The sequence below is a fragment of the Malus sylvestris genome, chromosome 13, assembly GCF_916048215.2.
Source record: "Malus sylvestris chromosome 13, drMalSylv7.2, whole genome shotgun sequence".
Taxonomy (NCBI): Eukaryota; Viridiplantae; Streptophyta; class Magnoliopsida; order Rosales; family Rosaceae; genus Malus; species Malus sylvestris.
In genome coordinates, this window is record NC_062272.1 from 13,194,089 (window position 1) to 13,219,624 (window position 25,536).

The 25,536-nt window shown below is 36.0% G+C and overlaps 3 protein-coding genes across 3 annotated transcripts; 2 read left to right on the forward strand and 1 right to left on the reverse strand.

The window, feature by feature from the left end:
• The first annotated feature begins 1,397 nt into the window (after nucleotides 1-1,397).
• On the forward strand, nucleotides 1,398-5,447 carry LOC126597677 (zinc finger CCCH domain-containing protein 34-like). Its single transcript, XM_050264488.1, has 7 exons — nucleotides 1,398-1,903; nucleotides 2,069-2,211; nucleotides 2,549-2,614; nucleotides 2,819-2,938; nucleotides 3,056-3,361; nucleotides 3,436-3,750; nucleotides 4,272-5,447. The coding sequence occupies exons 1-7, from the start codon at nucleotides 1,816-1,818 to the stop codon at nucleotides 4,650-4,652; spliced, it is 1,419 nt and encodes a 472-aa protein (XP_050120445.1). The 5' UTR covers nucleotides 1,398-1,815; the 3' UTR covers nucleotides 4,653-5,447.
• A 2,553-nt stretch (nucleotides 5,448-8,000) lies between these two features.
• LOC126595260 (ethylene-responsive transcription factor ERF086-like) lies at nucleotides 8,001-9,162 on the reverse strand. The gene has a single exon (XM_050261616.1). It carries the CDS (start codon nucleotides 8,979-8,981, stop codon nucleotides 8,001-8,003), a length of 981 nt encoding a protein of 326 aa, XP_050117573.1. The 5' UTR covers nucleotides 8,982-9,162.
• Nucleotides 9,163-21,642: 12,480 nt separating this feature from the next.
• LOC126595261 (uncharacterized) lies at nucleotides 21,643-22,317 on the forward strand. The gene has a single exon (XM_050261618.1). The coding sequence runs from the start codon at nucleotides 21,643-21,645 to the stop codon at nucleotides 22,315-22,317; it is 675 nt and encodes a 224-aa protein (XP_050117575.1).
• Nucleotides 22,318-25,536: the final 3,219 nt, after the last annotated feature.

The window sequence follows — 25,536 nt, forward strand, 5'->3', positions numbered from 1 at the left end:
AGTGAGAGGTCTTAGATTTGATTCTCGCCAAAGACAAATCTGAACCACATTTTTATTAGCCCATTATAAGGTTAAGCTCATTCCCTCTTACTTAATATAGATAATATCATTTGTTAAAAAAAAAAAAAAAAAAAAAAACTCTTATTAGCCTGTCTGTCACGCCTTATTTCCTATGCATGTATTCAAGTGATAAACTTCAACCTGTAATTTTCTATCATCAAACTATTTTCCATATTACAGAAATGTCATTATATATAAAGTGAGATTATGCATTTTGTTTGAAAAATTTAAGGTTAGATCTTTTGATCCAATGCCACGTTGGGTAGACAACATGAACCAGGATTCTCTCCTGAGCATTCCCCTAGGGATCCTGCAATCTTGTCCGTTCATTTTATATCGTGCGGTTAGTTTTCGTTAGGTACTATTCATATTTGAATTTTAAAATTTAAATTTTAAATGATTTCTGACCGCACGATACACGATGAACGGACATGATTGCGGGATCCCTAGGATCCCTAGGGAATGCTCAGGGGAGAATCCTGGTTCAGACAACATGACCATCAGTCTCAATATAAAATTTTACAAACTTCATTTTTTGTTTTGATTTGATGAGAAATACTAAAAAGACTTTAAAAAATAATTTTTTTTTCATGAATTTTTTGTCAACTCATGTTTTTTATACAATATTTTATAATGTTGATATGAAAATTGATGTTAAATTGTAAAATGATAGAAAATCATTTTAGAGTCTCACCTTGAAAGAATCTTCTTAGCACTTCTCATTAATTTATATAATTTGGATTCCTATTACCATTGCATGTATTTTGCAGTTAACGAATTCGGATCCTCTTTGTAAGGATCTCGAGAATCGTGAATCATATTCGTTCATCGTACATCGTGCGGTCAAAAATTATTTGAAATATTTTTATTTAAAATTATATACAAACAGTATCTAACAAAAACTGACTACATGATATGCGATGAACAGAAACAATTTACAAATCTTCAGAATTCTCACAAAAAAAATTGGAAAAAGATCTTGTTGGGCAGTAAACCTGCGGAGGATTAGTTTAATCACATCATTACCTGTCTCAGAGGACACTAATAAAATCTTGCCAGCATGGACCTCTTTTAGTCACATGTCGAAAATACAGGGGTATTACAGTCATTTTAACATTCCACCACCACTAACTGTCATGGTTTACCTGTTATGGGCAGTGCTGGTTTCTTCTTTTTGGGTTCTCGCTTCTTTTTGATTTATTATGATTTATTTAAATTAATTATATATATAAATAATTTAATTAAGGAAAAATAAATAATGGATGGTAATGTTGTTGTATGTTTGGCGCGTATATAAACCACCAACGGACAGCAGACTCAGAGGAGAGAGAGAGAGGGAGAGAGAGAGAGAGGGAGGAGAGAGGAGAGATTGAATTAATAAAAGAAGAAGAAAAAGTAACCTCTCAAATTAAGGAGGATAGAAAAGTAAGAGGACAAAACCAAAAAAGGGTTTGAAAACTCAGAGAGAAACTCAAAACCAAAAACCAAAACCAAAACAGAGAGAGACACACATACAGTGTTTGTGTGTGTGTGTGTGCGTGTGAGGGGAGAGAGAGAGAGAGAGAGAGAGAGAGAGAAGCCCTGAAAATCCAAACCCTTTTCAGAATTCCATCTCACTGATAACCCCATTTGATCATAATCTCGCATTCTCCCTGTACAGAGAGAGAGAGAGAGAGAGAGAGAGAGAGAGAGAGATTGTGGAAAAAGTCGAGATATTTAAGTGAAGAATCGAAGTGATTTCAGTGTGACCGTACAATGGAGCGGTACGGTCGGGCCGCAGAAGGGTCACAGTCCGATCCACCGCCGGAGTGGAACATTCCGGGACCTGAAACAGGGCTGGAAGGTGAGACCTTTCTAACCCCAAAACACTCTGCATTTCAATTTCATTCGAATTCGGCTTCGGATTCGATTTCGGGTTTTGGGGATTGCGATTTGGTGGGTTTTGGGGCGAATGCGGCTCCGTTTTTCCGAATTGGGTTTTGATCCTTTGGTTTTTGTGATAATGCAGAGTCCATGTGGCAGTTGGGGCTCCGTCCCGGGGAATCGTACCCTGAGCGACCCGACGAGGCCGATTGCAGTTATTACTTGAGGACTGGGATTTGTGGGTACGGCTCACGGTGTCGGTACAATCATCCCCGTGATCGCAGCACGGTAATTTTATTGAATTACCCATTTTTTTCTAATTCAATTGGTTGAATTTGGGGCTCAATTGGATCGTGATTGATTGATTCCAGTGTGGTGATTTTGTTTTCGGGTCGAATTTTGTTTGATCTTGTGTGTTAGTAGAGATATCGTGGCTTTCGTCTGTAGATTTGATGATCAAGTTTACGGTATTTATGCAAATTGATTAGTGGGATTGTTCTGAATTTGTTGAATTTCAAGTCCTTGTGTAGAAATTTGTAACTTTTTTATTTATTAAGATCTATGTGGTTAATGCTCATATGATTACCTATTTAGTAGTAAAGTTTGAGTGATACATGTTTCTCAGGTTACCGTAGCGGCAAGACCCGGAGGATTAGAGTACCCTGAGCGAGCGAGCCAGCCTGTGTGCCAGGTACTTAACCTTTTTTGGGGTTTAGGCCAAAATGTTGCCTTGTTATCGTATATATTTACGTGATTCCAGCAGATCACATATTCAGCTTCCAGTCTTATGTGTTCCGCATGGAGTAACGTCCTCTATTGATGATTGCATGCTTTGTCTGTTTTGAAAATATGTGAATTCCCTTTGTTTGATTGTACTGTGATTTTTCAATGGCAGTATTATATGAGGACGGGGACTTGCAAATTCGGTGCTTCGTGTAAGTTCCACCATCCTAAGCAGGGAGGAAGCTCTGGTAGCCCTGTTTCGCTAAACTATTATGGATATCCATTGCGGCCGGTCTGTATTTCTCAAATTTGAACTTCTAATTCTTCAAAATTTTGTCATATTGTAAATCCCATTTCACGACTGTGAGGTAAAGTATTGCAACCATGGATTTTTTTGCAAATAAAACAGGGTGAGAGAGAGTGTTCCTACTATGTGAAAACTGGACAGTGTAAGTTCAGTGCAACTTGTAAATTCCATCATCCACAGCCGGCTGGCATACAGCTTCCAGTGCCGTCACCAGCACCTCGAGCTTCACCTGTACCTGCTACACACACATTGTATCAAACTGTGCAATCGCCATCTGTTTCATCACAACAGTATGAAGTAGTATTTGCAAGGCCTCCTTTGCTACAGGGGTCGTATGTTCCAAGCCCCTATGGTCAAGTGCTACTTTCCCCGGGCACAATTCCTTTTCCAGGTTGGAATCCGTATCAGGTAAATAACATTTCCCGCTCCATTATCTTTTTAGTTACATGAATTTCCCTTAAGCTGTTAGTCATGTGGTGCAGGCACCTGCAAGCCAATTGCCTTCGAGTACTCAACCTGGTGTTGGTTCTGGGACACTTTATACTCAACTATCACCTTCAGCACCTGCATATACCGGAGTGTATCAGCCTATACCTTTACCTTCCTCTTTTGGTCTTCCAACTACTAGCCAGAAGGAGCTTTCATTTCCAGAAAGACCTGGTCAACCAGAATGCCAGTATTACATGAGAACAGGGGATTGTAAATTTGGTTCCTCATGTAGATATCATCATCCACCTGAAGCTGTTCAACCAAAAGCAACTGTTGTCCTTAGCTCCAGTGGTCTTCCTTCACGCCCGGTTAGCCGCCCTTACAAATCCTTTGCATTATGATTGTTTTAATAGACATCGGCCATCAGCTTGCTTACATAGCAACACTTAATTTTTGTGGGAAATATGTGCTGAAACAAATATGTTTTCTGCTGCTGGAGAGTTGGTAATTATTTGGTTTGAAGTTATCTAAGTCAGCCGTCAGGGCTATCCGTATCATGCTAATTTTTGGACCCAGGGTCTATTTTGGGGAGTGTCACTTAATTATGGGTCCTTTTCGGTTTCTTATTTTCCTTGCATTTATGTTACTTTTTTATTCTTACTTCTAGGTGATAGTGTCTTTAAAGTCTGCTTGCGCATTATACAACTTGTATATGTTGGTTGTCACGATCTTTATTTTTATTACTTAACATGCTCGCCTTCTTTCTCAACATGAAGTCTGTTCAGTTTTCTTTCTTGTACTGTGAATGCCTTCTTGGTAAGTTATGCACCTTTCTTCTTACGCATGCTAATTTTTCTGCTGTGAATTTGAAATTCCATGTGATAATCAGGGTGCACCCCTTTGCACTCACTATCAACAACGTGGAGCATGCAAGTTTGGACCCGCATGCAAATTTGACCACCCAATTGGAACACTCAGTTACAGCTCATCAACGTCTTCTCTTGCTGATATGCCAGTTGCACCCTACCCAGTGGGATCATCAATTGGTACACTAGCCCCGTCATCCTCGTCCTCAGAGTTGCGGCCTGAGCTTAGTTCAAGCTCTGGAAAGGAATTAGTTTCAGCCAGAATGTCTTCGTCACTGAGCACTTCGAGTGGATCAGTAGGTTCAACTGTTTCTAAGGGTGGTGTTACCCCTGTGGGTGTCCAACAGTCTTCTCAGGGTTCCGGTCCTTCGGTTGGCAGTGGCAACAATACAGAGTCTCAATAGTTCAAGCTAAGCAAATGTCAAGCAATTTTCCATTCTTCCTTTTTTATCAACTTTCTCCCAAAGCATCATTTTTCCCCTTTCAAGTCCTCCAACAGAGGGCTTCATATCTCAATGCCTTAGCATACATCAGTCATGTTCATCTCTGTGTTTATATCATCTTTATACGGCCATCCCTTTTATCCCAAATAAGCCATGGCCGACCTCCAAAAGTTTAGCAAAAACCCCATATAGCTTTCCCAGCTTTCTCTTCAATAACCTCGAAAGAATCTGCGGTTCCTTCAGGCAAATCCGTGTCCATCTCCAATTTTGGAGCTCGTTATCCTCATTTGTGCTCCATCATTTTTCAGAACGAATACATTAGTTCCACAGCATTCTTGCCTTTCAAATGACCGTGTATTCATGTCTATCCTTTTCTGAATTTTCCTTTTTAAACTGGGGAACGAGCTTTCAGTTAAAACATGGGAGTTCGATTTCATGTTCCCCCACCTTTTGTCCAAGGTCTATTTTCGAAAACAGAAGCAAAGTAAAGACCCAAAGAAGAAGGCATCACAGTGGTTGCTACTCTATGTGGGATCATCATATACATAGTTATATGCTGTTGTGCCAATTGAAATGCTTGACCATGTTATTCATAAATTTTATGTTTATGAAATACAAAATATATGAAGAAGCACTCTTGACTCTGTAATAATCTTTCTCTTCCATTTTATTCTTCGTTGAGCGAGGAGAAAATGATCTTTGTTACTTTCTTTACACTGCTTATATATATACATACATGCCAAATTACTGTTGGAACTTATTTGCAGGTTGGTCAATCTTGGTTGAAGGTTTATGAAAATGAATGTGATCAACTATGGTCAAACTAAAAGAATAGGATGATATGTTCATGATGTTATTTTATTTTTTCCCTTTGTATGTTAGAGTGATTTAATATAAGGAAAACTAATGAAAAGGGCTTGAAAACTTTGAGTTTTAATGATAAGGACAAAATAAATGGTAAAATGAATAGTACCAGGATTGACTTTTTAGTGTAAAAATATGGTTTTTCATTAAAGTGAACAGTACCGGGTGTTTTTCGTTAAAGTTCCCAATATATATGTATTGTCTTGTTAAAATATATATATATATATATATATATATATATATATATATATATATATATATATATATGAGCATGCACTACCCTTTGTTTTGGGTACTTGTTGACTACTCTTCCAGTTTGATATATGGCAGCATGGCCCTTAGATGAACGGAATTAGCAAGTTGGAAATCCTTTTTCATCCCCTTTTCTACCTTACACTAAATAATCTACGAGGAAAGTGATTTGAACTCTAGTGCATTACAGAGAATACATTCGCTTTAATCAATGTGACTACGCCCACGTTTGCAATCTAGTTCATCAAAGGGTACAAGTTTTGCCTTAAAACTTCTTCCATTCTAAATGTGGACTCAGATTGAAACTGATGGGATGTGCGAGAGGAACATTTGCTTTGGTCATGTCTTCACACCCCTCCCAAAGATTTGCCCAACTACCATATGATTGAGCTCAAGATATTCCCAAGGAAAAAAGATTTCATTGACATGGGGTTTATATATGCAGGAATTTGCCAAGCATTCCAAACAGCTATATAATGTTTACCCAAAAAAAAAAAAAAAAAAAAAAGAAAAAAAGCTATATAATGAGTCACATTTTCCACAGCCTAATTCATTTGATGGAGTGACCGACAAAGAGACAAGACGAATCCAGGTTTGAAGGCAATGAACTGTGTTGGCCAAAATTAATGGATCTCGTTTCATTATCTTCCAAACCATTAGCTTGATGAGCATCCCTTAAGAGAAAAACAAAGGGACAAAAAGCACTAAAATATAGTGTGCTTATGTATCCTACTTTAATCTTGGAGTGGACAAGAACTCTTGAGATATATTTAGGAGGGGCCTTGTATGTTACCCTTACTTCCATAAATTTAGGTGCATAAATATATAGATTCTAGGGAACTTTAACGAAAAACTCCCTGTTTACTTTAAAGAAAAACCACATTTTTACACTTAAAAAGTCAATTCTGGTACTATTCACTTTACCATTTATCTTGTCATTTTCGTTAAAACTCAAAGTTTTCAAGTTCTTTTCATTACTTTTTCCTAGATTCTATGCATTATTCCCTATATATGGTCACCTTATAATATAAGTTGACGGTCGAGTTTTAATCATTGTAATACGTCACTTTCTAATACAAGCGATATTGAGAGAAAAAAAATCGACCAAAAGAATATATGAGCGAATGATAATAACCATTTAATCTACAAGCTCGTTGAAGAGTACCCATATGAACTACAACTTTGCGTAGCATAGAAACTAGAAAGAAAAACAAAAGAGCTAGAACCGTTATTGCGAAAGCACTAATACTTTGCACTTGTGTGGCTGAGAAGCTTAGAGTATGTTTGGTACTCTACTCAAATCCAACTTTTTAAACTAAAAAACAATTTTCAAATATTAGGCCTTAAAAACTTGTTTGGTATGACTATTTTAAAAAACTGAACTCAAGACTAACTAAAAAATATAATATATTATCTAAAAATATAAAAAGTGAGTTTTTAGAGTTTTTAAAATTAGATTCACTCCTTTCTTTTTTTCCATCCTCCCCTCTCACTCCAAATCTCTCTCTCTTTTCGTCTTTCTCTCTCCTTTTTTTTAAAAAAATTTTTTTTTTACCATTTTTGTCTCTCCTCCAATCCGCTCTCTTCATTTTCTCAGTTCTTTCTCCCACTCCTCTTCCTCTCTATCTTGTCCGATCCTCTCTCTTCTTTCTCTTTCCTTCAATCATCTCTTACTTTCTTTCCTCCTCTCTCCTCTTTCTCCCTCTCATGCGACCCTCTCTTTTTAGATCTCTTTATCTAGTTTAAGTCGTAAGATTTAAAATTTTTAAATCGCAAACCAATCAAGTTTTTTAGTCTTAAAGAAAATTGTTTTCAAGAAATGTTCTTAAAAAATATTTTAAGAAATGATAAAAAATTTCAAATAGGATATCAGGCCTTAGTGGCGGATGTCTCTTTCTACATCCAAATTAAGTTGCATGCATCTTTTTGTTAGGCTACGTTGTCAGTTAAAGGCCAGGCAGATAGCCGTAAAGATAGACACATAATGCAGCTATTATATTATGCAATAAAGCCATTAAAATAGTAGCTAATATTATCAAATACAAAAATATATATGTGACGAAAGACGTAGAAATTACAATGAAAGAAAAAGCGTTGCAAGAAAAGCTCAAGACACAAGAAAAGTAAGTGCACATAGTTAAATTAAATGACTAATTGATAAATCCATAGGTGCACGTACGCGCCAAAAGTTTATCAAAAGAGTGAGTGTCCAAAGCAAGAGAATGAAGAAGAAGATCCATAAGCACTCGAATTTTCGACGATTGGATACAACGCTCCCATGCATCCATCTTCAGTCATCATAGTATTGAACTCCCATGGCTGCTGGTTATCCCAGAATCCATGACTGAATCCATCAAAGCAAGAAATCTGATGATCTCCATTGTTGTTATTAGGAGCTTCTAATGCAGCTTGCACATTCATAACATCTAGAGGAAGTGTAGCACTAGTGGAGTTATTAGGGTTTGCAAGGCTACAATTTTGATCAATGTTCAAAGCTTTTGAGTTTGTGTAATTTGGGGGGTCGTCATTGTCCGAAGGAGGCCGCAGGCAACTATCAGGAACAATGCAAGCCAAATAGCCCGAGTTAGAATTACTCGAATTGCCAGAGAAAAAGAAACACTCATCATCCTTATGATGTGCCGATGATGATGACCTAATATTATTAGGGTTTTGAAATTGGGTTTGATCAGACTGAAACATGTTAGAATGATGAGGTGGACTGTTTTGATTGGTGAGTTGTTGTTTAGCAGTCTGAGTGGTGAAAAACTGTGATTGCTGTGGTAAAAGGGTTTGGACATCAAAGGGTGAGAGGAGAGAGTGGAAAGTTGTGTTGTCAGAGTAAATGAAGTTGGTTCTTGCTTGTGAGCCTTTCATGGAGAGGGCAGCTCTGTCATAAGCCAAAGCTGCTTCTTCAGCAGTGTCAAATGTGCCAAGCCAGTGCCTTTCTTTAGTGCTAGGGTCTCTGATTTCAGCAGCATATCTCCCCCAAGGCCTTCTTCTCACACCGAGAAACCTCCCAGGCTCGGCCTGCTTTCGCCTTCCTCTTCTCTCACCGGATTGAGAGGACGGAGTAAGTGTGCTTCTCTGCAGCACAGCAGCAATATCCACCTGTACCTGACCTTGCTCAAAAGCTTCGAAGGGTTTTTCTAGGGCTTGGGAGGTGGACATTGACATGGTAGAGGAAATAATTTCTAAAGAAAATGTGAGTGAGTGCAGAAGGATATGAGAACTGAAGGTCTTGGTTTTGGTTTCTGGATTTTGGGTGGTGAAGTTAAGTATGTGGAAGTTGTGAGAAGGGTTTTAAAGACTAAGATATATAATCTTGGAGGAGGAGAGATAATCTCGTGTAAGTAAAGATACGTACGCAAGTATGTATTAAACGGACGGTATTTTGGTTGCAAGAAATAATGCTTAACGAGATCGGAGAGGGGGCAAGGAAAAGGACACTGCAGATGTCATCCTGTGTACTGTGGACGACCATCCTTCCCTTTCCACCTACTTTTTAAAAATCTTTCTTTTTCTGATTTCTATTTAATCCTACATCTCTTCAACTGAAAATAATAATAAGCTAGCACTTGTAGGTGAAAAAAATGTGTAGATTCCAGCAGTACTTGTCAAAAACTCGAAATGGTCTTCTAGCTAGTAACTGCCCTGGGGTTTTTCATTTTCTAGCTACAGTCACTTTCTTCCAAGTCCCAGTGAAACCCTAGAATATAAATTCTCTATCTATATATAACTTACAATTCACAGGGGTTTGGGAATCAACTCATTTATCCCACTGTAGATTTCAAACATGTTATTATTTTATGAGTAATTATTACATCATGTCTGTGTAACTATTGGGATTTGTTTTAAGAATTTAGGGTTTTGAATCTTAATGGGATCTACTCACGTGGGGAGCTACCGTCCAATCTAGATAAAAATATTAGAACTTTGTAGAGCAAACCAAGTTGAAATTAATGTCAATGTTTGAGGACTAAGAGGGACTTGAATCAATGATGACTGGTAGATTAAGATAAAGTTGATGATGTAGACACTCTCTTTTTTACTTCATTACACCCTTTGTTAATTTATGTTATTTGATCTTATTCAATTCATTCAATCGAATAACAAAAAATTGAGAGAAGCGTGTGGAAGATAAAAAGAAGTGTGTGAATAGTACCACCCAGAAAAATATATACACTGTTCTTGGCTCCTACAATTTGAGTCATTCCTTTATACTTGCGAATAACAATTTGATACATTAAAATCATAAAATGAAAAGTTTCTAGATACATATCAAAGCATGAGTTGTTTGCACACAAAAAAAGTAACTTCTTACACATAAGGAGCTAAGTATTTTCTATTAAAACTTTCTCAATCCTGCAGGTATAAAACCAGGAAACGAAACCTACTGCGTGGTTTTTGAGTACCTACTCCAAGAAATGAAGTTTTAAAATTTTTTGAATTCATAATGTACCAACAAAAATTATCTCCAATATTCACATGTAAATCGGCATTTTGTGCAACCAAATTCTTCGTAACAATTCGCATTTTCAAAAGGAGCAGTTAAGATTTTTCTCAACTAAATCGAAATTATCAGAGAACCAAAACATATTCTATTGAGTTTTTTGGTCTGCATCACGGAAACAACCCCACACCAGACTATTAAAACATTAGGCTCCCTCATAAGGAAAGGCCCATATCATTCAAGGTTTTATGCTTCTTGTGTTTTGTTGATCTCTATGTATATATATGCTTCATCTTATAGGATTTTATTTTCGTAGCCGAAGAAAACTTAAATCATGCAAATTTCACTAACCATTTATTTGGATTTTTTTTAATGTTATTAATTGGGAGCGGGAATTCGAACTTAAAATTTATTTTAACATTGAAGGAGATTTACTGCTAGATAATGAACTAGTTTATTGTCGTTATTATTCAAGCTAGTTCAATAATAAAGGATGTTTTAAAGTCCTGAAAATCTCCCAATTAAGTTGTCTAATTTTTTTTTTTGTCCTCCAAAGTTATGCACTTGGTCACGTATTTCCTAAAACTTGTATAATTTATTTTAAGAAAAAAAAAAATCTCTTTTCATACTATAAACTTGGACATATGCCACATCGAAATTCATAGCACGGTAGCATAAGTTGGTTTGACTAACAACACAAGCATTTATATAGTAACATAACTTTGGCAAGAAAACATCATTTATGTTTTAACTTTGAACTTAGTGTACATTTGATTTTATATCCTGAATTATACTATAAAATAGTTCGGGATATTAGACTATCTTTTGCCACTATTGATCAATGTAACTTTTGCTCCAATGCTATTTTTTTTCCAGTATCGAAGAAGAGATTTTGAGTCTAAATCGAGCAGATTCTTAAATTTCAAACAGAGGATAAACTAATAACAAATTTCTGTCATTACCAAAACCTTAATGGTGAAGTTTGGAGACAAGGGACTAATGTATACTGTTGGACAATCTAAATTTACTATTAATTACTCACAAACTACCTTCTTAAGTAACATCTTTCAAGTAAAATATAGCAAAGTTGGATTGAGACACTGGTCATTGTTTCCCAACTCCGAAAGTAATTGAAAAAAGGGCTAGGTCAAAAGGCAATCAAGAGCTTAAAAAAACACTTGCAGAGCAAGGTAGAGTGAATTGCCCAAACAAAAATTTATAAGTGGGGCAAGTGTATTAACAACTTTGATTAATTAGCAATTCCAATAGGAAAAGTAGTCTTTATTCCCCTTGATTAAACCTCACATTGCCCAAACGGCATCGGGAATGGCATAAACTAATCACCATACCAAATGGGTCAACCTACTTTCAGTTCATTTAGCATTTCCAAATGTTGCAATGCTTTGCCACTGGTTCATTTAGCATTTCCAAATGTTGCAATGCTTTGCCACTGGTCACTGTCATGGTTATTGTATAATGAACCTAACAAATACAAATGATAATAATAAAAATAAAGGCGTAATTGGATTATTAGTCTCCGTGGTGATAAGGTAGTTAGAAGATAGACATGTGGTAAAAAAAATCTAGGATTTAAGCCTCTGTGGTGAAGTCTGTTAGGATTTAAGTCCAAAATTGAAAATTCCGTCAACTCTCCGTTAATTATTAGCACGTGAGCCACACATATTAGGCTAAAACAGAACTTTCCGTTAATTGTTAGCATGTGGGGGTACATGTGAAGAATTTTTCATTGTGACCGGAATATGAATGGTATACCACATGTTTTTATATAAGTGGTGGAAAATTTTATTTTTTAAGTTATTAATTTTTTAACACACATATCCCATAATTTATATAGTGACACGTGGTGTAACATCCCGTGTTCTGATCACATTGAAAAATCTCTCATACAAGTGAGGCTACCTTTATCTTTTTAGTCTCACATGTGAGCCTTATGTGCTAACAATTAAAGAAGAATTGACGAAATTTTAAATTTTGGGCTTAAATACTAACAGACTTCACCACACGAGCTTAAATCCTAATTTTTTATTACCACATGGGCTATCATCCAACTACCATATCATCATGTGATCAATAATCCAATTAGCCTAAAAGTATATTGTTTGGCTCATTACATGTAAAATGCTATTTTCATTACATTCAAATCGTAGTCTCATACATAACTTACTAAATTACAGAAAGGAAGAAGAAAAATTGTGTACACATGTCAAACAGTAATTTATGTATAATCATGAATGACTCTTTATATATAAAGGACCAAATATTTTTTTTATAGAAAATGAGAAAAGGAGGGCCATATTTTCAAATAATATAAAAAAAGATAGAGCCTTACAAGGGAAAATAGTATGATTATTTACAATAAATTGGTTCTTTTAAGAATGAGATGGACTCAATTGGAATCTATGACCCTTGACTCCTCCACTAAGGATTTGAAGAAACCCAATAAGATAGGATTGTTTCATGAAACCCCATCTTAATAAATTGTGAAAAATGAGGGATCTTTTAAGAATTTAACAATAGAAGAGCAGAAAGGTTTGGTCTTTAGTCAAGCCCCATCTGAAAAAAGTGTTCAGCTAGTTGGAAAGGATGGAGTGTGCTATACATCAAGATGACTAAGTACTTAATAGATTTGCTTAAAATGAAACTATAAAAAAAGTTTGCTTAAAATGGATGGGGTTGTAATAACAATTTGGTATTAAAATTGGCTAAAAAATAATAAGAGATGGGGTAGGGGTCTCTTTGTGAGGCGGGTCTGGATTCTCTCTTTCCTATTTTCTCTACCCTTTAATTTTTTTTCTATTTGAACGCTCATAATTAAATTACGTTAACATCTTATGTTAGTTTTTTTTTATAAAACGAGAAAGACAAAAAAAAAAAAAAAAAGAATTGAGACCGATCATTTCCTTGTTCCAAGTTTTTTTTCTTTGACATGGGTCTGTTTTTTAGTCAAATGAGAATTTCGCACATTCCCCAAAACAAGCACGACACGCTTTTTATTAAGGTTAAAGGTTCCCCCGGGATTTAGGGAAAAAGATGGATGTGTCTTTTGTTTTTAGGACTTGGACTTTGATAAGAGAGAGAGAGAGAGAGAGAGAAGTTTTGGGGTTTTGGAGTTTTGAGATTAGTGGTGGTCTTCCTTATAATATTCAAGAAATGTTTTTGCACTTTGATTGAAAATGTCCCAATCCCATGTTAGATTTTAGCCTTTCGTGGTTCAGCTACTTTTTACTTTCTAGTAAAATGCAACACTCTCGTGTCTTTCCACTAAGATGCAGTCACACTATGTATATAATAACGATATTCATTTTTTCATTTAGCGTTTCAAAAATGATGAAGTGTTAATTTAATCTTTAAATTATCACTTCAGTAAAATTAGGTTTCTGAATTATTTTTTTGATAAATCCCTAAATTCATCAAAAATTGCTAATTTAATCCTTATTATTATATTTAAAGTTTTTTTTTTCAATTTTTCGTTAACTTAATTCACTTGACATATTTTAGAGTGTAATACCGTCATTTTCTCGCCTATAAGCCCTTAACATGTCATATAGGTTGTGAATCTAACATCTAATTTACTCTCCAAAGTTAACTCATGCACTATTTCTTTATGAAAAATTACCAATTTACCCTCCAATGTGTATCACATGCAAGTAACGTGACTTAAATTGACGAAGAATTGAATATAGTAGTTTCGAATCTAATATTAGGGATGTAATTGGCAGATTTTTATAATTCAAGGACTGATTTTTCTGAAGAAAAAAAATAGTTTAGGACCTAATTTTCACTGGTGATTATTGAAGGACTAAATTGACGATTCACCCTTTTAAAAAATACTTGGCATTCACGAATGACTGCATTATTTTGTCCACCTACTTACGATTAATATATTTTAATTGAGTAAAACTTCCTAATTGAAACGGTGATTTCTTAATCATTGTTTAAAGATCATTTATGCAAAAAATAAATTAAATGATAAATTGTTTACTCATTTGTATGTGTAGAAAAGATCAACCATTTTGGAAACAATTTGAATTATGAAATGACCTATAAATGATCATTATAAAAATGAATGATTTCGATTATCAAACAAGTACGATGAGTCATTTAGTAGAATGGTCTAGCGATATTCATCTTCACTTACAAGTAAGAGGTCTTAAATTTGATTTTTACCAAAAACGAATTTGAACCAAAATATTATAACGAAATTACGTTAATCACTAGTGGATAGACATGTTGGTGTATAAGGTGGATGTAAGTTTGTCCTTTTGTTTGTTTTGGTTTTTTGACCAATTTTTTTTATCTTGGGAATGTCACTCTATTAGTGGTTGTATAGCTTGTGGGTGTAATGCTATTTGCCTGCCTAAATGATGATTATGTTAAATTTTCCGTAGAGTGATTCGGCGACGTGTAATTTGTTCCTATAAACCCCATAGTGCAGCAGACCACTTCTTTTGCTATGATTGTTTGTTTTATTACCAATTCATCATGCAATGATGACTGGCCTCATGAGTTTGGCAAATCCACGCTTTCATGTCCAAAACTGAGCTTGATGGCATCTAACTATAACACTCATATTTTACAGATATATTAAGGAGGCTTTTCAAAGTTAGATTCTTCAGGAGTTAATTGTCATATCACAGTTTAACGTTAATTTCGTGTGAACATTATAAAACATTGTGTAAAAAACATGAGGTAGCAAATAGTTGATAAAAAGTCTCACTTTTGAGAGAGTTTCCTAAGCATTTATCTGTTTTACTAGGTATTGATATACTAAATTAACAAATGAATACTTAAGGATACCATCAAATAACACAAATCGAATCTAACACCAAGTTAAATTATTTTGAGTGGATTACTAAACATGTCAAGTTAGTATTAATCTTTGTTTAATAATCTTAAACAAGATGCTCTGATTTTTAATTACATGAAGAAAAATGACTAATATTCTCCATTTATCCATACACACGCATTATATGAATGTACGTGAGAATAGAGGATTTTTTTAATAGTTTTCTAGAGTTAGGATGAGTGTATTTTATTTGTTAGGAATGTAATGGGAGATAGACGCTGGTGATTTTCTATGATGCTTCAGAGTATAAGATGTTTTGAATTTTATAAAATTACGGTAGAATATTTGTAGATTTGGTTTAGAAACAATATCATATTTGGCTCATAAGATACAACACAATGTAGAGGTCTACTAGTACATACGGTAGAGTGTACTGGCTACTGTTTGAAGTAGAGGCCTACTCTGCAATGCAGTAGCCAATATGGACAATTGATCATCCATTTATTTATGCATCTCTTCCACCAAATCCACACAATCAATAAATATGGGTCCTTAAAATTTGATCCAACGGCTACAAACAGGCGACCTCTTTAAAAGTTATAATAATTTTAGCCGCTGGATCAAATTTCAAGGGCCCTAATTTAATGAGTGTGTGGATTTGATGGAAAAGATCCGGAGAGGATCTCTCCATCTATTTATGAAGTTAATTGGAAACATGGCGACCTCTCAAAACGTTTGCTGGTGTGAGGATAACGTTGCAGGGAAGAACAAGATCTTAGCCGTACACATGCAAGTACCAATGAGGTACGTAAATCACGGAACATCCAACACCGTAAATGATACGAGGTTGGGGAACGTGAATGAACGAAGGCTGTAGCAGGTAGGTGCTTCATGCAGAGAGAGACTAAGGCCATCTCCAATCGAACGATGGCTGATGGACTATGTTTAGCCCTATAGCCTTGCAAGAAATTATATTTAAATGAACAGTGTCATGCCATATTTTACACTATCTCCAACCGAGGGTATCAAAGGGTGATATGCCAAACATAGCCCTTTGACAAAAAACTCATCTCTAATCGAGGGGGCTAAAGGGCCATAGGCCAAACATAATTAATACATATTTTATTATTTTAATTGAGTTAATATGGTTAATTAAATTAAACTACCATATTAAAATAAGGTTTTCGGATATATTTTGAGTATCACTTGTCGCTAAATGAATAAGTCTCCGAATTTTTTATCTTTATATAATCTCAATCATTTTTTGGATAGGATTTTGAGTGACATGTGTCGTTAACGTGAGTAACTATTCAGATTTCTATCTTTATGTAATCTCAATAATTTTTTGGATAGAATTTTGTTGAAGTTCATTTCGAGTGCAAATATAAGGATAATATAGTGACACAAGTAAGGATGTCGAACCACAGGGAATGATAAACAACTTAGTAAAACCTTTGACTCTTACATATTAGCATCAGTTAATGACTCCTATGATTTAAAATTGGGGGGAGGGGGGGTTTAAGTAATTTTGGAAAAGAAATAAAGACATAAAGAAAAGGGAAAAATTAGAACTATCTAAAAATAAACCTAATACATGAAATAGGTTAGAAACGTTTTTAGGACATAAATCTGACTTAAAAGAGCTAAGGCCTTGCCCTAAACATTCATGAATCAATTAGATGATCTTTTAACTTATCCATTTCAAATGCATAACTAAGATGTTCACATATCTAGCATGGCATATAACTAGATTGTATGAATCCTCACTTTCCTTGCATGTTAGATGCATGTCATATACATCAAACTTATATTTGTAGGTGCAACCTAGCATGGCATATGATAGGATTTTTACTAGGGGTGGGCACGGGCCGGGCCGGGCCCAATTTTGAAGGAACCGGACCGAACCTAGGTGCAAAGGAAACGGGCTGGGGATAGCAGATTCTAATATTGGAACCGGACCTAACCCGGCCTTGTTAAAACGGGCCGGGTCCACGGGTCTTTGGTTTTTTTTTGTTATATATATATATTTAAAAATTAAAAAAAAAAAACCTAACGTTTGCATAGATTCATCCCCCAACAGATTCACAGTTTTAGTGCAGTGCAGATTTTGCACTACTCCCTGCACAGATCTCTGAGTATGAAGTCATTCCATTTGAAATTGATTAAGAAATGCCAGTTCAAGCTCAGAATTCAAAGTAAATAGGCCAGCATGTATAGCAAAACTATATCTTTACACGGCTAGATGAGAAGATAAACTAGAAGTCAACTAATGGTACTCCCATAAACACATAGTGAACTAAGATGTTTTAATATACAATAATTCATCAGAAACAAAAATACGCAAACTACGAAAATCAAGAATTTTGTAGCTTTCAAGTAAAGTCTAAGTCAAACAGATCATGACACATAATCAAGAACAAATAATGAGTATACTGACTTCGGATTCTTCATGTTCTTCTTTTGATTCCTCTTCAGACTCTACTTCTTCCTCCTCTTCGGCTTCTTCCTAACAATATCAAAGAAGTATACCTTTAATACGCAGTAACGCATAAAACTTAAATTCATCCATATGTGAGAGAAAGAGGGAGACATAGTAACAGATGGGGTAGGGTGGATATAATCAACAGAGCCACTATATAGCTCAATTGTACGTTGCAAACAATGATATCAATGACACAAGAAACTTCTCTTTCTTAAAATGGTATTTAAGCAAAATTACTACATGAAACTATCAATAACTGTGTTCCTGTAGCTAATATCCAACCATATTATATTGATTTGCTTCTTTCAAAATACTCTTACATGAATTGTTGGAAAGTAATCTCATAAATGGAAACCAAACACTTAATAGTTTCCTACATTCATGGCTTGCCCATGTCATTCTTACTTTAAGTTTAATGTGTGTGTTTCATTCACGGGATCTAAGACTCAAAGTCCTACTCCCAATGGCAGCTTACAATAGGAGCAAATCAATAGAACTTATTGACTGTTTAGAGCTTGACCCCAAAAGGAGGAAAACTATAACATGCTTGTTCCAGAAATGAAGAAGGGCTGCATGTTTGTTCCAGAAATGTGCATCAATGACTGGGATTAGATGAGGAAGCTTCAACCCCATTTCCACATGCATCGAAAAAGAATACAAGAATCCTAATTTGAAAAGGATAATATAGAAATATGAGGCACCTCTGCATTTCCACTTTCATTTAACACTTCCAAATACCAATATTTACAGAACAATTATCACATATTTACAGAACAATTAAACGTCAATAACCGGAATAGTTTCTTAGGGTTTTTACTGAGATACGAATCACTCAGTCCACAAACTAATAATACGAATCAAATAAAAGAGAGAAGCAAGATCGAATTGTTTATTAAGGTTTTTACCTGAGAACGAAGAGGCTGCGACGAGAAAGAGAGATTGCGAATTCAAAGATGAGAGAATCAAGGTTCTGGGACCTGGGTTCTCTGGGTCCTGGGATGTCGTCGAGGAGGATGGCTGGTGGGTGATGCCATTGTGTTGGTCGCGGCGGCGGTGATGGGCTGGGTTCTCTGGGATGTCGTCGGAGTCCAGGGATAGGGAGTGACAGACGGTTGTGGAGAGGTGGGAGTGAGTGAGAGACAGATCAGATTCTGGAAAATGGAAACCTGGACAATTAAGGGTAGGGTTGAAACGAACGATTCAGATTGAATGATAGGTATTATTCAATCTCGACCATTCATTATAATTAGAAACGGGTCGGTCCGGGGCCTCGTTTTTCTAGGGTTTAGGACTCGGCCCGCCCCGTAAATGACAAGGGCCCGGCTCGGCCTAGCCCGTTTAGTTTCTAAAACATTTGGAACCGGCCCGTACCCGCCCCGACCCGCAGTTCCCGTACCCGTTTGCCCACCCCTAATTTTTACCACCTGCATAAGTAGGGATAAAAACACTTGCAAGAGAATAAGGTAGTTGTAGTATAAACGGCTCAAGTAAGGTCGTTTTCCACAGGGATTGAATTAATAATTTGTGTTCAAATCCAACTCTTAATTAATTATTTAAAACAAAGTTTGGAAAATATTGCTTTTAGAATTTAATATAATAAAAATGAATTTTATAATAAAAACATTAAAGTTGTGAAAGCCTAGGGTTCCGCCGTCACCATTAACAATCCTACACAATTTTACCAATTACTTATGAATTTCTACATACATGCTTTGAAGGGTTTTCCTAATGCATATTTTCCTCGTGATGTTCAAATGTATATCTAACATGCAACCTGTCTGTAATGTTCATATCAAATATAAACATGCAAGACTCATTAAGCTTTGTGAAAACCCTTTGAAAAACCATGCAACCCTTAAGAGCGTGATGTTCGCCTTAAGTGAACTTACAATTACTAATCACAAGAAGCCCTCCTCAATTTCAGGGTGATGTTCCAACATAAATTGCATCAAATTATTTGTCTAAAAACCCTAATGGTCTCAAATCACTAAGACAATTAGATAGTTTAATCACGGTGATTAATAATTCAAAGCAAGTATGCATCCATTCATAAGCAAATTAATAAAATCACATATTCATGCTAAGGCTTGTGGCTTCGCCCTAACAAACGGAAATTAGTTACGAACAACTATAAAAACTAAAAGAAAATATATTAACTAGAAAAAGGATTGAAAACATATTGTAGGTAAAATGTCTGAAGTTCTCAAAAATAATGTGTGCCTTCTCCCCCCAAGCCCTAATGGCTAAAAAGCCTTATTTATACTACTCCAAATTAAAACCCTCATAGAAAAGGTTTTCTAAAAACTAGGAAATAAAATCATAAAGGGATAACTAGGAATTACATTCCTATTATAACTAGGAAATCTGCCCAACACAGAGATAGCCACGTTTCTGGACCTTCAGGACTCCAAAACAGGCCCAAAATGACTCAATTTAAAGATTAGGACCTCCTTTTCAAGTTCCAAGAAGAGCCCAAGTCCAAAATCTATCAACTTCCAGCCCAAAAGTTGTAAATAAGCTCTGTAGCCCAATCTGCCAACACTGCACGCTAGGCATAAATTAATTTGCCACGATCAGATACTTCAGGATAAAATTATGAAATTTTGAGACAACCTTCTTGACAGATTCACAACCTGTTTCAATTGGAATCACTCAAAAATTCCACCGTTTGATTATTTTACGCTTAGACCAAGTTCGCATGTCCTACATGAAAAACATATAACAAAGCATCAAAATCTCACCAAAATAATAACCAAAATATACCAAGAATAGGGAATAATATATAATATAAAATTGACTCATCAGCAAATACTCAGATTTAGCACTTAGAAACTCATTAAGAACGAAGAGGATTATGAACATCACATGAATCCTAGAACATGACATTTATCCTAGATTTTCATGGAATCAGTTTACATGATTAGTTTGGAACCTAACCACATGTTGCTAAGGAATGAAAGAAGATATGGTAGTCATCCTTATCATTCTCAATAGAAAGCAAATATAAACAAGGTAGCTAAGTTTAAAAATATGTGCTTGAAACAATTGAGATAGAAAACTGGTTCTACCTTGCAAATGAAATTGATAAACTAAAATTGCATCATAACATTAATTCAATCATGTCTAGGTTTCAAAGCAGCCCTAAGTATCCATGACCTAAATTAAAAAAAAATAACAAAATACATAAAAAGTTAGGAAAGCTAGAACCTAGAAACGGCTCAAGGTGAAGGACTCCTCATCCTCTTTGATGTTGTGTATCTCCTCATTTTCCTCCTTCAGATTATGTGTATTTTTTTCCTATTAAAAAGCTTAGGAGTTTTCTAATATCTGACACATTTACATCTTTAAATTGACTCTCATTTATAGCTCATTACAATAAGCTTGTAGTATAGGAGTAACTGAAAACTAGCTGTTATCAGAATTTGTAACTGAACAACTCCTCTTTATTCTGTCATAATTTCTTGTCAAAACCTCCGAATCACAAGTTGTAAAGACCATTAGAAAGAAGACTTCCAGGGCTTTCCAACCATATATGACCCATTTTCTAATTCGTTCTGAGCACTTTAGGGCAAAGCTATCAAGTTGGTTGTTTTGCAAGGGCCTTTTCTGGAGGATCTAGGGCCACTTATGGGCTATGGTCTGGTCTTGGGATAAGATGATTTCTTCAAGCCCTTACTTTCATCCCCTTAAGATATTCAAAATAAGATGATTTCTTTAAGCCCTTACTTTCATCCTGAAATACAATACAAACAATAAAATACCTTGTGATGCATAGAGATTTTAAGTAAAAAACCTAAGTAAAAGAGGGCATAAAAGTATAATTTATGCACTCAACAGATTTCAAGTGACACATGTCACTAAAGTGAGTAACTTTCTAGATTTATTATCTTTATGTAATCTTAATAATTTTTCGGATATGATTTCAAGTGCCACGTGCCGAGATGTAATTGGTTGTGTAAATTTTAGATAAGATTCTTATCTACGTGACACTTCTTATCTTCAGCTTCCAATGTTAATAAATTGGCTGGATATTGGGGTAGAATTCACATACCTTCATCTTTGCCCTTTCCAATATCTCTTTCAATTCAAGTTTGCAATGAATTCCAACTTTGGATCCTCTTCGCATTCCAACTCGGGGTCCTTATCTAATTCTGAATTGGAAGGTAAATGGGCGCAGATGAGACAAGAGGATGAGGAGTCCGATGAAGAAGATGAAGCATGGCGCAACACAACATATATAGTAGCAATGGCTGGGGTTATGTCGTGTGAGAAAATTGAAGAACAACCTCAATGGGATGGCTTTGTTGTTGGTCGATTTTACAAACCACGAAATAGAGAGATTGTACATAAGATTTTGATGAATAACTACTTTAACTCCAACTTGGTGTACATAGAAGAGGATTGCAGACGTTGTTTCCTGATGAGGCATCATGTCTTCGAGCATTTGCTTCATGATGTCCAATTTGTCAATCCATACTTTCGACAGAAGATGGATAGAGTAGGCTGCATAGATTTCTCACCTCACCAAAATGTTACTATTGCACTTCGAATGCTTGCTTATACCTTCTCAGTTGATGCGATGGATGATACATATGGTATGTCTAAGTCTACATGCCTTGATAATCTTGTTGAATTCTGTCACACAGTTGTTCAAATTTACAAAGAAGAGTACTTCCGTGAACTAAATCAAGTAGATCTGGCTTGGCTCATTCGCAAATCTGAAGACCGTGGCTTTTCGGGCATGATAGGGTCATTAGATTGCATGCATTAGCAGTGGCATAATTGTCCCACCGGATGGCAAGGATGATTTAGCAGATGATCAAGAAAGCCAACTATTAATTTTGAGGCGGTTGCCTCGTTTGACACATGACAAGCTTTCTTTGGAGTTCCAGATCCCAAAATGATATTACAGCACTCGGGCATTCACCCCTCTTTATTAACCTGACAGAGGGTAATTCACCTCAACTTGACTACTACATTAACGGACGTCAGTATAATATGGGGTATTACCTGGCAGATGGCATCTACCCAAAGTGGGCAACACTTCTCCAAGCAATTGCAAACCTTATGGATGATGCCCAAAGGTGGTTTACCTTACACTAAGAGGCATATCGGAAAGGTGTTAAGAGAGTTTTAGGTATTCTACAAGTACAATGGAAGACCATTAAGGAACTGGCAATATGGAGGAATTAAGATAAATTGAACTCCATCATGATGTCGTGCATCATATTACACAACATGATTGTGAAAGATGAGTGAGATTGCTATATTGACGGAGAGTCTGATGACGACCTATAGGATCCAAATAGGTCAATGAGAGCTCGTGCGAAAATATATGATGGGTCTAATTTGCCTTTGGATCCAAGAACTGGTAATATATCTTTAAATGAGTACATGAGGCATTATAGGATCATACGTTTGCATGCTACAAATAAGTACCTACAACAGGATCTTGTTGCACATCTTTGGGCCAAAAGAACAATGGAGTAGACGTTTAAATTTTATGTTGTTAACTATTTTGTTTAATGTTGTTTAAGTTTGAATAACTCTCCTAAGTAGTACTAGGGTGGAGATTGTGTTGTTTAATGTTGTTTAAGTTTCATATTGTTAAATGTTGATTAACTTCAAATTCCAACGACTCAACAACGTAAATATTAAAGTGTACAACAACTTAAATATTAAAGAGTATAACAACTTAAATTTTAAGATTTAACAACTTCAATTTAAAAACTACAACTTAAATTTAAAGACTGCAACAACTTAAATTTAAAAACTACAACTTAAATATTAAAGACTACAAAAACTTAAATTTAAAGACCATAATCATCATCTTCATCCGCCATTGTAGGTGTATAGTCAGATGTAAACAATTCCCGTTGTGCCATAATTTCCCTCTTTTTCCTATCAAAATATGCCTTACTCATTGGAGTGTACTCCAAAGTGTTATTTTGCATGTTCCTATCATCCATCTCTTCTTGTATTTGTTTTGCTCATTTTTTTCGTGCCTATGCTTCCTTTCTTCCACGGCAATGGCATTTTGCTTTGCCATTAATTGCAATGAGGACGCCATTTCCTCTCGAAAGGCTAAATCCTCATTTGCCTTGCCCTTTTCTTTCAATTTTTGGGCCTTGTTTCATCCCGTAGCCCTAGGTGTGGAAGATTGACCCAGAGACGGATTTTCTACCCTTATATCTTGAATGATAGGAGATTCTTATTCATCCCCAACTATATTTGAGGAAACATTTCCGAACATCAGCATAGGACCAAATCTTTCTTGAGGTGGATCTTGAAATAACACCCACAATTTACAAATTTCCCAATAACCGTGATGAGTAAAGGGTTTTTTCATGTCCTTCATATACAATTCTTCTGCTTGGCGTACCTAGAAAATATAATTACAAAAAATAAAGGAAATTCATTTATGAAATTTAATTTAATTTAATTAAATAGTTAAAATAACTTGTGAAAACACTTACTTCGTCATAGTAATTGATCCCGTTTTCATGTTTGCTTTCGGCCCTTACCACGGCTTGATGCCATTTATTCAAACTTGGTTGTTTTTTACATCTTGAAGAACAGCTCTCGTGGTTTCGGGGATTCGGTGGAGTGCTGCCTTTGTAGAACTCATAGTACTTTTCGGGTGTACAAGTCTAAACACCTTCACTTGTTTGAGAACTACCCTTGACACTATCTTCCGAGACCCATCTATAAGTCTTGCAAAAAGCTTCATCTTCTTTTCGGGTCTAAGCCCTTCCTTTCATTGTAGATGTGGCCATTTGAAAATTATTGAAAAAAAATTAAAGGAAAGATTATTGGAAAAAGTAAGAGAATAGAATGTGAAGACAATGACCCATCCCAGGAATGCTTTCGTGTGAGTTCCTAGAAACAAAACCGTGAGGGAGTGGCCGGGGCCCAAAGCGGACAATATCGTGTTACGGCGAGTCGAGACTGGGATGTGACAAAATGGTATCAGAGCCACTCTGCCGTTTGGTGCGAGTGTGCCGACGAGGACTTCGGGCTCCTAAGGGGGGTGGATTGTAACATCTCACATCGACCAACGGAGAGGGGGTGATGTGCCTTATATGTACATGCCCACCTCCATATAGCATGAGGCCTTTTAGGAACTCCAAAGTTAAGCGAGTTTGGGTGAGAGCATTCTCAGGATGGGTGACCCACTGGGAAGTTCTCGTGTGAGTTCTCAGAAACAAAACCGTGAGGGCGTGGCCGGGGCCCAAAGCGGACAATATCGTGCTACGGCGGAGTCGAGACTGGGATGTGACACAACCTTTGGCTAGTTACTTTGGAGAATTGACGGAGATTTTTCAGGAATTAGACCACTTTAACAAAGTGGCCATGGCATATCAAAAATATGTTCTGATTTTCCAAAAGATAACCGAGCGACAAAAGTTGTATTTGTTTCTTGGTTGGCTTGATGATGGGTTTGATCAGGTTCGTGGAGTAATACTGCGCAAAGTGTCATGCCCCGATCCCAACATACGTCCAGGATAGACACATGACGTCACCAAGTATCCGTATCTCTAACATACCCCGCCTCCGAGATATGGACAAACACAATTCATGATCCAACTACGTAGTAATTTTTTTGTACACTTTATGGCTGCATCTAACCTCCTCGTTAGACTGCCTACGTACCCTACACAAGGATTAAGCCATTCGTAGTTCATCATTCACTACCTATCTACATTTACCACAATACGTTCAAGCCAAAAGATATAACACTCCTCAATCAATCATTAGAACTTGACAAGTATGGAAGTACTAGATTCAGGGCTACATAACAATCCAATATGATAATCAACATTTCCACTTCATCCATCATATAAATCACTATGTTTTCAACATGAAACCTTAATCCACAACATGTAACATATCAAAGAACCAACAAAACACAATATTATTCTCAAGCCACATTGAACAACGAGACTAATAATCATAATAATAATAATCATATCCCACATCATTCTACAAT